At 47.5% G+C, this 12,528-nt stretch overlaps 1 protein-coding gene across 2 annotated transcripts in view; it reads left to right on the top strand.

Moving 5' to 3' along the window:
• Positions 1 to 12,528, top strand: part of tkfc (triokinase/FMN cyclase) — a 178,062-nt gene that overhangs the window by 125,820 nt on the left and 39,714 nt on the right. For both annotated transcript variants that reach the window (XM_070899421.1, XM_070899422.1), the window contains 2 exons: positions 2,180 to 2,317; positions 7,556 to 7,662. In XM_070899421.1, coding sequence (XP_070755522.1) covers positions 2,180 to 2,317; positions 7,556 to 7,662 — 245 coding nt within the window. The remainder of the gene's footprint in view (positions 1 to 2,179; positions 2,318 to 7,555; positions 7,663 to 12,528) is intronic.

Here is a 12,528-nt window from a genome sequence, read left to right as displayed (position 1 = left end):
AAGCTGTGACCCACTCAATTATGCATAATCATCATAGGCAGTCCCTCGGAATTGAGGAAGACTTGCTTCCATTCTAAAAATGAGTCCTTAGGTGGCTGAACAGTCAAATATGAGAACCACAGTCCCTGTCACAGGTGGGACAGATAGTCGTTGAGGGAAATGGTGAGTGGGACTGGTTTGCCGCATGCTCTTTCCGCTGCCTGCGCTTGATTTTTGCATGCTCTCGGCGACGAGACTAGAGGTGCTCAGCGCCCTCCCGGATGCACTTCCTCCACTTATGGCAGTCTTTGGCCAAGGACTCCCAGGTGTCAGTGGGGATGTTTCACTTTATCAGAGAGGCTTTGAGGGTGTCCTTGTAACGTTTCCTCTGCCCACATTTGGCTCGTTGCCGTGAAGGAGTTTCGATAGAGCGCTTGCTTTGGGAGTCTCATGCCTGGCATGCGAACAATGTGGCCTGCCCAGCAGAGCTGATCAAGTGAAGTCAGTGTTTCAATACTGGGTATGTTGGTTTGGTCGAGGACGCTAACGTCGGTGCGTCTATCCTCCCAGGGGATTTGCAGGATCTTGCGGAGACATCGTTGGTGTTATTTCTCCAGCGACTTGAGGTGTCGACTGTACATGGTCCATGTCTCTGAGCCATACAGGAGGGCAGGTATGACTACAGCCCTGTAGACCATGAGCTTTGTGGCAGATTTGGGGGCCTGGTCTTCGAACACTCTTTTCCACAGGCAGCCGAAGGCTGCACTGGCGCACTGGAGGCGGTGTTGAATCTCGTCGTCAATGTCTGCTCTTGTTGATAAGAGGCTCCCGAGGTATGGGAAATGGTCCACATTGTCCAGGGCCACGCTGTGGATCTTGATGACTGGGGGGTAGTGCTGTACGGCGGGGACAGGTTGGTGGAGGACCTTTGTCTTATAGATGTTTAGCGTAAGGCCCATGCTTTCGTATGCCTCAGTAAATACGTTGACTATGACTTGGAGTTCAGCCTCTGTATGTGCACAGACGCAGCCGTCATCCGTACTGTAGCTCGACGACAGAGGTTGGACCTGGCCTGGAGACGACGAAGGTGAACAGGTTCCCACTGGTTCTGTAGTTTAGTTCCACTCCAGCGGGGAGCTTGTTGACTGTGAGGTGGAGCGTGGCAGTGAGGAAGATTGAGAAGAGGATTAGGGCGATGGCGCAGCCCTGCTTGACCCCGGTCCGAACATGGACCCCGGTCCCGCTGCATGCTACCCGCCACCACCTCAGTAAAACCCCAGCACTACACGAGGTAGAAAAAGCCATAAGACAGCTTAAGAACAAGGCTACAGGAGTGGATGGAATCCCCGCTGAGGCACTGAAGTATGGTGGAGAGGCACTGTTGGTGCGAATACATGGCCCCATCTCTCTCATCTGGAGGGAGGAGAGCATGCCGGGAGATCTCAGAGATGCAGTGATCGTGACCTTCTTTAAAAAAGGGAACAAGTCCGATTGCGGCAACTACAGAGGAATCTCCCTGTTATCAGCCACTGGGAAAGTCGTCGCTAGAGTCCTCCTCAACCGTCTTCTCCCTGTGGCTGAGGAGCTCCTCCTGGAGTCACAGTGCGGATTTTGTCCCCCATGGGGCACAACGGACATGATTTTTGCAGCGCGACAGCTGCAGAAAAAATGCAGGGAACAGCACCAGCCCTTATACATGGCTGCCTTTGACCTTACAAAGACCTTTGACACTGTCAACCGCAAGGGTCTATGGAGCATCCTCCTCTGTTTCTGATGACCCCAAAAGTTCGTCACCAACCCCCGCCTGCTCCACTATGACATGCAGGCCGTGATCCCTACCAACGGATTGATTACGGACCCAATCCACTCAATTATGCAAAAGTTAGGGAGATGTTGGTTTCAAGCTAGCAAGTGGCTAGACTGATCTCTGAATACTAGGACAAGCTGAATGATTTAGCTGTCTCATGATGCAAAGATGGCACTTCTTACTTTCAAGTATTTTCCACGCATTGTTGACAAGAGCTTTGTGAATATCTGATTTTGGGTCCTAATGTGGATGACTTCAAGGTTTGTATTGCATTATTTCAATGATTTAGTAACTAAGACGTCCTTCACAGGTACCATCTGTTTCTACATATAGATTGTTACAGTGAACAAGGATTGAAGCCTATCCTTACATTTTATTTCAACTGCTTCACAGGTCCTTTCGTGGATAAGGCACGGTCAGTTTTAGACATGATCTCCACCACTCTGCTTCAAATGGAGGAAGAACTGAATGAACTGGATAGGGAAGCGGGAGATGGTGACTGTGGCACTACACATGCAAGGGCAGCAGAGGGTCAGTTACTGAAAGAGTCGAACTCTGGGAATTTGAGAATAAACATTGATAAAAAGTTGGCAGTACTAATTGGATGATTTGGGAATGAGTGGCTGAAACATCAACCCAATGTTGTATCTTCAACTGAATTTTAACCACACCAAGGGCCCAAGTTTCCACAAGAAAAAAAACGGGTGCCCCTCCGAGCTGGGCGCCCGTTTTTCGCGCCGAAAACGGCGCCTAAAAAAATCCTCGGTATTCTCCACCTACCTGTAGGTCCTCTGGCCCTCGGCGCAGCCAGCACGAGCTGTGGGGGGGGGCGGAGCCAGGTCCCGGCGCTGAAAACAGTGCTGGGACCTCTGCACATACGCGCTACAATGGGCATGCAAGTGCAGTAGCTCCAGGCGCCGAACTGTGTGGGAGGGGCCCGAAGCACGCAGCCCCTAGCCCTGGCTGAATGGCCTCACTGGGGCTGCGTGAATAAGGCTCCTCCCACGGCCAGCTCCTGCTCCCCGCCCCGACCAGACCCGACACCCGCTCCCCCCTGCCTCCGGACCAGACCCGACACCCGCTCCCCCCCCTGCCTCCGGACCAGACCCGACACCCGCTCCCACCCCCTGCCCCAACCCGAGACCCGCTTCCCCACCGCCCCCCCCCGACTGACCCGACCCGCGCTACTGTTCCCGCTCCCCGCCCCCCCCCGACTGGACCCAACCCAACCCGCGCTCCCGCCACCCCACTGGACCCAACTCCCGCTCCCGGACTGGATCCGATCCGACCTGACCTCCTTCCCCCCCCCCCCCACACTCTCTCCCTCTTCCCCCCCCCTCTCTCCCTCCCCCCCTCTCTCCCTCCCCCCCCCTCTCCCTCCCTCCCCCTCTCTCTCTCTCTCTCTCTCTCTCTCTCTCTCTCTCTCTATCCCTCTCCCTCCCTCCCCCTCTCTCTCGCCCCCTCCCTTCTCCCCCCCCCCCCCCACTGCTCAGCGACACGAATGGCTTTCTCCCCCTCCCGCTCAGCGGCACGAACGGCTGCAGAATTCTCCCTGGCTGAAGCACTTTCACACAGGTAGGAAGATGGTTTATTTAATCTTTTCTTGGCTTATAAATGTTTATTCAGGTTGGATTTATTTGTATAATATTTGTAGAAGTATAAATAAGGATTTATTGTAGAATTTAATGAGTTCCCTTCCCACCCCCCTCCCCCCGCACCTCGTTCTGGACGCCTAATTTGTAACCTGCGCCTGATTTTTTAATGTGTAGAACAGGTTTTTTCAGTTCTACAAAAATCTTCACTGGCTCCATTCTACTTTAGTTTGGAGTACGTTTTCACTGTGGAAACTTTGAAATCAGGCGTCAGTGGCCGGACACGCCCCCTTTTGAAGAAAAAATTCTGTTCCAAAGTAGAACTGTTCTACCTGACTAGAACTGCAGAAAAAAAAATGTGGAGAATTGCGATTTCTAAGATAGTCCGTTCTCCACCAATTGCTCCTAAAAATCAGGCGCAAATCATGTGGAAACTTGGGCCCCAAATCACTGACTCAGTCCATTCCTCGGGGGATATTTGTACAATGACTGATGGCGCTCAGTGGCATATTCAAAAATATCTCTGTATAGCAATGTCTATCAGTCCCTCCCTCAAAGATACAACAATGTAACTCCTGCAACCTCATGCATTGTTTCCATAGAGTAATTGAATTGATTTCATATGAACCTTGCTATGAGAATGAGAAATTACAATTAAGCCCATTCCATTCATAGAGTGCCTACAACCTGTATTGTGAACTGTACGCAACCCATTTAATCTACTGACAACTTCCTTTTCTTCATTATAATAGTTATATGTTCCCAGCAGCTCAGGACCATAATTTTCTACACAATATTTAATCATCTCTGTACTTATACCCTAAATTCACAAACAGGCATTCATCCTGCACGTTCTCAAATTTTTTCTTTTGCTGAGTATAGTTCTACAGGATCTGGGTATGCTTCCAAGCAACCACTGTTTATATTTGAGTGCAGAAAGTAAATGCTGGCAACCTTTTCAATCTGTACAGTGTTGCAAGCTCACAAATTCTTCCTTGGCTAAAATCCATGTACACAAACACTTTCCAGCAGGAATCACTGGATAGTGATCAGGAACAGGAACCTAGACTGTTTTCTTTCACCTGGTTAATTGCAATGCTGCCACTGAATTTAGCTTACTTAGCACAAGAACAGCAATGGAAATTGCAGCCTCCTTTTTTTGTGTGGTTCAGTATATTGGGCAGTGCATTTACCAACTGAGTCATCAAAGATGTTTTAAAAGTTTTGATCAATGCAACAATACCTACTTCCATTTCTTACACATTCACTTAATTGCCTAGCTCTCTCCCCAATGCAATCTGTTGGAGTATGGAAATAATTTTAGAAATTTGTGCTCCATGCATGGAGCTTTGCCCGCAGTAGCGATTATTCAGGTGGAAACATCAGTGGGCCATGCAGCATTTCTAATGGATGAAAAATCCTCAAAGATCTGCCAATTTCGGTGCTTGAATTCCCAATATGAGATTCCAGCAAACAAAGCGAATTGTTAAATTTACCATTTACCAAGGTTGCAGCAGTGTGATGTACCAGTCAGACCTCAATTGGAGTACTGTGTGCCAGTGTTGTCACCACATTTCAAAAGGGGCAGATAGACATTGGAAGGATACAGAACAGAGTAAAACATAGAAAATAGGTGCAGGAGTAGGCCATTCGACCCTTCGAGCCTGCACCACCATTAAATAAGATCATGGCTAATCATTCCCTCAGTATCCCTTTCCTGCTTTCTCTCCATACCCCTTGATCCCTTTAGCCGTAAGGGCCATATCTAACTCCCTCTTGAATATATCCAGTGAACTGGCATCAACAACTCTCTGCGGTAGGGAATTCCACAGGTTAACAACTCTGAGTGAAGAAGTTTCTCCTCATCTCAGTCCTAAATGGCCTATCCTTTATCCTAAGACTGTGTCCCCTGGTTCTGGACTTCCCCAACATCGGGAACATTCTTCCCGCATCTAACCTGTTCAGTCCTGTCAGAATCTTATATGTTTCCATGAGATCCCCTCTCATCCTTCTAAACTCCAGTGTATAAAGGCCCAGTTGATCCAGTTTCTCCTCATATGTCAGTCCAGCCATCTCGGTAATCAGTCTGGAGAACCTTCGCTGCACTCCCTCAATAGCAAGAACGTCCTTCCTCAGATTAGGAGGCCAAAACTGAACACAATATTCCAGATGAGGCCTCACCAAGGCCCTGTACAACTGCAGTAAGACCTCCCTGCTCCTATACTCAAATCCCCTAGCTATGAAGGCCAACATACCATTTGCCTTCTTCACCACCTGCTGTACCTGCATGCCAACTTTCAATGACTGATGAACCATGACACCCAGGTCTCGTTGCACCTCCCCTTTTTCTAATCTGCCGCCAGTTAGATAATATTCTGCCTTCATGTTTTTGCCCTGAAAGTGGATAACCTCACATTTATCCACATTGTACTGCATCTGCCATGCATTTGCCCACTCACCTAACCTGTCCAAGTCACCCTGCAGCCTCTTAGCATCCTCCTCACAGCTCACACCGCCACTCAGTTTAGTGTCATCTGCAAACTTGGAGATATTACACTCAATTCCTTCATCTAAATCATTAATGTATATTGTAAAGAGCTGGGGTCCCAGCACTGAGCCCTGCGGCACCCCACTAGTCACTGCCTGCCATTCTGAAAAGGACCCGTTTATCCCGACTCTCTGCTTCCTGTCTGCCAACCAGTTCTCTATCCACGTCAGTACATTACCCCCAATACCATGTGCTTTTCTTGTGTGGGACCTTGTCAAAAGCATTTTGAAAGTCCAAATACACCACATCCACTGGTTCTCCCTTGTCCACTCTACTAGTTACATCCTCAAAAAATTCCAGAAGATTTGTCAAGCATGATTTCTCTTTCATAAATCCATGCTGACTTGGACCGATCCTGTCACTGCTTTCCAAATGTGCTGTTATTTCATCTTTAATAATTGATTCCAACATTTTCCCCACTACTGATGTCAGGCTAACCAGTCTATAATTACCCGTTTTCTCTCTCCCTCCTTTTTTAAAAAGTGGTGTTACATTAGCTATCTTCCAGTCCATAGGAACTGATCCAGCATCGATAGACTGTTGGAAAATGATCACCAATGCATCCACTATTTCTATGGCCATTTCCTTAAGTACTCTGGGATGTAGACTATCAGGCCCCGGGGATTTATCGGCCTTCAATTCCCTCAAACAATTTCCCGCCTAATAAGGCTATCCTTCAGTCCCTCCTTCTCACTAGACCCTCGGTCCTCTAGTACTTCCGGAAGGTTATTTGTGTCTTCCTTCGTGAAGATAGAACCAAAGTATTTGTTCAACTGGTCTGCCATTTCTTTGTTCCCCATTATAAATTCACCTGAATCTGACTGCAAGGGACCTACGTTTGTCTTCACTAATCTTTTTCTCTTCATATATCTATAGAAGCTTTTGCAGTCAGTTTTTATGTTCCCGGCATACTCTATTTCCCCCCTCCTAATTAAACCCTTTGTCCTCCTCTGCTGAATTCTAAATTTCTCCCAGTCCTCAGGTTTGCTGCTTTTTCTGGCCAATTTATATGCCTCTTCCTTGGATTTAACACTGTCCTTAATTTCCCTTGTTAGCCACGGTTGAGCCACCTTCCCCGTTCTATTTTTACTCCAGACAGGGATGTACAATTGTTGAAGTTTATCCATGTGATCGTTAAATGTTTGCCATTGCCTATCCACCGTCAACCCTTTAAGTATCATTTGCCAATCTATTCTAGCCAATTCACGCCTCATACCATCGAAGTTACCTTTCCTTAAGTTCAGGACCCTAGTCTCTGAATTAACTGTGTCACTCTCCATCTTAATAAAGAATTCTACCATATTATGCTCACTCTTCCCCAAGGGGCCTCGCACAACAAGATTGCTAATTAGTCCTTTCTCATTACACATCACCCAGTCTAGGATGGCCAGCCCTCTAGTTGGGTCATCTCACTTGTAATTGAGCTCAGCTATAAAGAAATATTCGCAAGAAGGGGTGGTAAATATCAGTATTACAGTGAGGGGTATGAGGTATGTCAGAGAGTGCTAAAATGAGGATGGAGTATATTTAATCGTGTTACAGTCACAGCTGTAGGAGATATCTGTTTTACATTAAGGAGTTGTTTGTAAAACCTCCTGATATCTGAGAATCTTTCTTTTTCACTCACAGCCATTAAGAACTTGTTGACATCTGGTGCAGTTCCTGGCAATGGTCATCAGCTTCTTTTGTGCCTTGGCAGGATAATACGAGAACACATGGGTGGGACATCAGGAGCGGTAAGTCTAAATGATGATTATATTTCTAACCATCATTCAGAGCGAAAAAGTGACGTAGTAAAGAACGACCCGATGGTTGGGCTAAAAGAACCACACTAGACATTAATTTTATTTACTTGCAGACAGAAACTTAACTGGGTCAGCCACATAACTACTGTGGCTACGAAAGTAGGTCACAGGCTGGGTATTCTGCAGTGAGTGTCTCACCTCCTGACTCCCCAAAACTTACAAGGCACAAGTCAGGAGTGTGATGGACTACTCTCCACTTACCTGGATGAGTGCAGTTCTAACAACACTCAAGAAGCTCGACACCAACCAGGACAAAAAAACCCGCTTGATTGGCGTCCCATCTACCATGTTAAACATTCACTCCTTCAGCACACCATGGCTGCAGTGTGTACCATCTACAAGCTGCACTGCAGCAGTTCGCCAAGTTTGTTCGCCAACACCTCCCAAATCCTCAACTTTTACCACCTAGAAGGACAGGGGCAACAGGCGAATGGGAACACCTTCACCTCCAAGTCACACACCATCCTGACTCGTAAATATATAGCCGTTCCTTCATAGTCGCTAGGTCAAAATTCTGGAATTCCCTATCTAATAGCACTATGGGAGTACCTTCACCACATGGACTGCAGCAATTCAAGAAGGAGGCTCACCACCACCTTCTCAAGGGCTATTGGGGATGGGCAATAAATGCTGGCCTTGCCAGCGACACCCACATCCCATGAACGAATATTTTAAAAGTCAGTAGATCAGGTATATCAACCATACTTTTGGTAGTTCAAAATATATAATGCGGAAAAGTACATTCAGCTCATCTGTTTATTCTAAACTATAAACATATGGTACTACACTGTCTTATTTTTCCTGTGGCTTCATTGTGTTGAAATCCAGAAATTACATCACCATCATCACATTTTCTCCTACTGCAACATATTCCTTCTGCGGAACTCAAAATTGAACTGCATGGACTGGACTCCCTCAGTGTTCCCTTCCTCCTACAATCTTTAGGTTTGTAAAAAGTTAACATTGTGTTAGCTAACCACTACTTCCTCATTTACTTCATCACTTTGAACTTCAGTTTGTTAGTTTGGTTCAGTTGGCATTCTTGCCTTTGAGTCAAGGGGATCAAACCCCACTGCAGGACTTCAGCACATAATTTAGGCTGACACTCAACACAGTGCTGAGAGGAATGCTGCGTTGCCAAAGATTTTTGTTATTTCTTCTAAGCATATGTGTAACAATAACAAGGATGCATTTATTGCTCATCCATAGTTGTTTAGGAAGGTCAAAAGCAAAATACTGCAGCTGCTGGAAATCTGAAATAAAAACAAAGTACTAAAAATGCTCAGCAGGTCAAGCAGCATCTGTGGAGAGAGAAACAGTTAACATTTCAGTTCAATAACCTATAGGAAGGTGCTGGTGAGCCATGTCCTTGCATCGCTAAAATCTTTTTCTGATGTACTCCCTTGGTGGTGTTTGGTAAAAAAATTCCAGGATTCTGATCTAAGAACATAAGAATATAAGAATTAGGAGCAGGAGTAGCCCATTTGGCCCCTCGAGTCTGCTCTGCCATTCAATGGCTGATCTTCTACCTCAACTCTACTTTCCTGCACTATCCCCATATCCCTTGATACCCTTAATATCCAAAAATCTATCAATCTCTGCCTTGAATATATTCAAAGACTGAGCCTCCACAGTCCTCCAAAGAGAATTCCAAAGATTCACCACCCTCTGAGTGAAGAAGTTTCTCTTCATTTCAGCTCTAAATGGCCGACCCCTTATTCTGAGACTGTGACCCCTGGTTCAGACTCATCCGCCAGAGGAAACCTCCTCCCTGCATCTACCCGGTCAATCCCTGTAAGAATTTTATGTGTTTCAATGAGATCACCACTCATTTTTCTAAACTTTATAAAATATAGGCCTTGTCTACTCAATCCCTTCTCATAGGACAATCCCCCAATCTCAGGAATCAGTCTGGTGAACCTCCGTTGCACTCTCTATGACAAGTATATCAAGGAGACCAAAACTATACACAATACTCCAGGTGCGGTCTCACTAGGGCCCGATATAATTGCAGTAAGACATCTTTACTCCTATACTCTAAACCTGTTGTAATAAAGGCCAACATACCATTTTTTTTTTAATTGCTTGCTGTACCTGCATGTTAACTTTCAGTGATTCGTGTACAAGGACACCCAGGTCCGTCTGAACACCAACATTTCCCAATCTCTCACCATTTAAAACATACTCTGCTTTTCTATTTTTCCCACCAAAGTGGATAACTTCACAATTCTCCGCATTATGGGCCCAAGTTTCGAGCCGCGCCTAGAACGGCGCAGTCCCGACCTGGACGCCCGTTTTTCGTGCCACAAAGTGCGCCTAAAAAAAACTTCCAGATTCTCCGGCTCCCTGCAGGTCGTTTGAAGCTCGGCGCAGCGCAGCACGAGCTGTAGGGGGCGGAGTCAGGTCCCGGCGCTGAAAACAGTGCCGGGACCTCTGCACATGTGCTACAGTGGGCGCGCATGTTCAGTAGCTCCAGGCGCCCAAAACTGTGTGGGAGGGGCCGAAGCACGCAGCCCCTAGCCCTGGCCGAATGGCCTCACTGGGGCTGCGTGAATAAGGCTCCTCCCATGCCCAGCTCCTGCTTCCTCCCGACCCGACTCGACTCCCGCTTCCCGCCTCCGGACCGGACCCGACACCGACCCAACTCCCGCTTCCCCCCCCCGGCCCCCGGACTGGACCCGACCTGACCTCCCTCCCCCCGACCTGACCTCCCTCTCCCTCCCTCCGACCCGAACCGAACCGACCTCCCTCCCACCAACCCCCCGACCCGTGCTCCCCCCGACCCGACCCGCGATCCCGACCTGACCCAACGCCACCTACCTGTAAATCTGGTGCTGGGGACGGGCCCTGCCTGAAGTCTTGGGCCCTGCCCGAAGTCTCGGGCCCGGCCGGGCTCGGCCCGTTCAGCCTCCTTCCCCCTTCTCCTTTCCCCCCCCCCCATCTCCTTTCCCCCCCCATCTCCTTTCCCCCCCCATCTCCTTTCCCCCCCCCCCATTTCCTTTCCCCCCCATCTCCTTTCCCCCCCCATCTCCTTTCCCCCCATCTCCTCCCCCTCCCATCTCCTTCCCCCCCATCTCCTTTCCCCCCCATTTCCTTTCTCCCCCCTTTTCCTTTCCTTCCCCCTTCTCCCCCCTCCCCCTTCTCCCCCATCCCTCCCCCTTCCCTCTCTCTGCTCTCTCCCTCTACCCCTCTCCTCCACCTCCCCTCGCTGTCAGAAACACAGGCACTGACAGATAGAGAATGAGACACACAGACAGACAGAGAGATAGAGACACTGACAGAGACACACTGTGGGGAGGGGGTGGGGGAGCATCCCAGCACGCTGTTGGAGGGCTCCCAGTGCTGCAGTCGGTAAGTAGAAAATGTTTTATTTATTGATTTTTTCAAAATTATTTCTTCTTAATTTTTTTTTGATTGATTGATTGGTTGATTTATTGATGTTTTTATCATTTATTATTGATGATGGCTCTTTATTTGTAAAACTGAAGTGTTTAATGTTTGTAAACTTCCCTTTAAACCCCAATCCCCCATTCCCTACGCCTGATTTGTAACCTACGCCTCATTTTCTAAAGTGTAGACAAGGTTTTTTCGAGCGTACAAAAATCTTCACTTACTCCATTCTAAGTTAGTTTGGAGTAAGTTTTCACTGACGAAACTTTGAAAACAGGCGTAAGTGGCTGGACACGCCCCCTTTTGGAAAAAAAAATTCTGTTCCAAAGTGAAACTGTTCTAACTGACTAGAACTGGAGCAAACTAAATGGCGAGAATTCCGATTTCTAAGATACTCCGTTCTACACCAGTTGCTCCTAAAAATCAGGAGCAAATCATGGCGAAACTTGGGGCATATATTCCATTTGCCATGTTCTTGCCCACTCATTTAGCCTGTCTCTATCCCCTTGAAGCCTCTTTGCATTCTCCTCACAACGTACATTCCCACCTAGCTTTATATCATGAGCAAACTTGGATATATTACATTTGGTCCCCTCATCCAAATCATTGATATAGATTGTGATAATAGCTGGGGCCCAAGCACCGTTCCTTGCGGCACCCCACTAGTTACAGCCTGCCAACACGAAAATGACCCGTTTATTCATACTCCCTGTTTTCTGTCCGTTATCCAATCCTCAATCCATGCTAGTCTATTACACCCAATCCCATGAGCCCTAATTTTGTTCAATAACCTCTTGTGTGTCACCTTATCGAATGCCGTCTGAAAATCCAAATACACCACATCCACTGGTTCCCCTTATCTATTCTGCTAGTTACAACCTCAAAAAACTCTACCATTCCCTTTCATAAATCCATGTTGACTCTGCCCAATCCTATTATTGTTTTCTCAGTGCCCTGTTACCATGGGCTAGAACCTCCACTTTTATGATTATCGCCCAAATTTTATGGTGTGGGTGGAAAAAAGAGTTTTCAGATCGCCGGCTTCTCGCCCATTCTCAAACCACCTAGTCTCCACTTTTGAAAATGGGCGTTACCGCGAGCGATATAAAATGGGTGGTAGCGTTACATTTTTTTGCCGTAAAGTGTGGCCGTCCTTAGCAATGGCATGGCAATGCTCATTTCTCACGATTCTGGAGGTCAAGGGTCACCATGCCATGCACAGAAGAGGAGACAGAGAGAGGGAGCTCAGAGGGACTGAAGGCGTGGCTGGGTGTGGTATGGCTGCTTTGGAAGGAACAAGGGAGACTTTAGAGCTTCACAGCAAGTAGGGAAATAAAAAGTAGCTGTTACCAGCTACATATTTAACCGAATTTGGCCTATAATGGAGAGAGAGGAGGAGGCATCACA

The sequence above is a fragment of the Pristiophorus japonicus genome, chromosome 14, assembly GCF_044704955.1.
Source record: "Pristiophorus japonicus isolate sPriJap1 chromosome 14, sPriJap1.hap1, whole genome shotgun sequence".
Taxonomy (NCBI): Eukaryota; Metazoa; Chordata; class Chondrichthyes; family Pristiophoridae; genus Pristiophorus; species Pristiophorus japonicus.
This window is presented reverse-complemented; position numbering and strand designations above follow the sequence as displayed.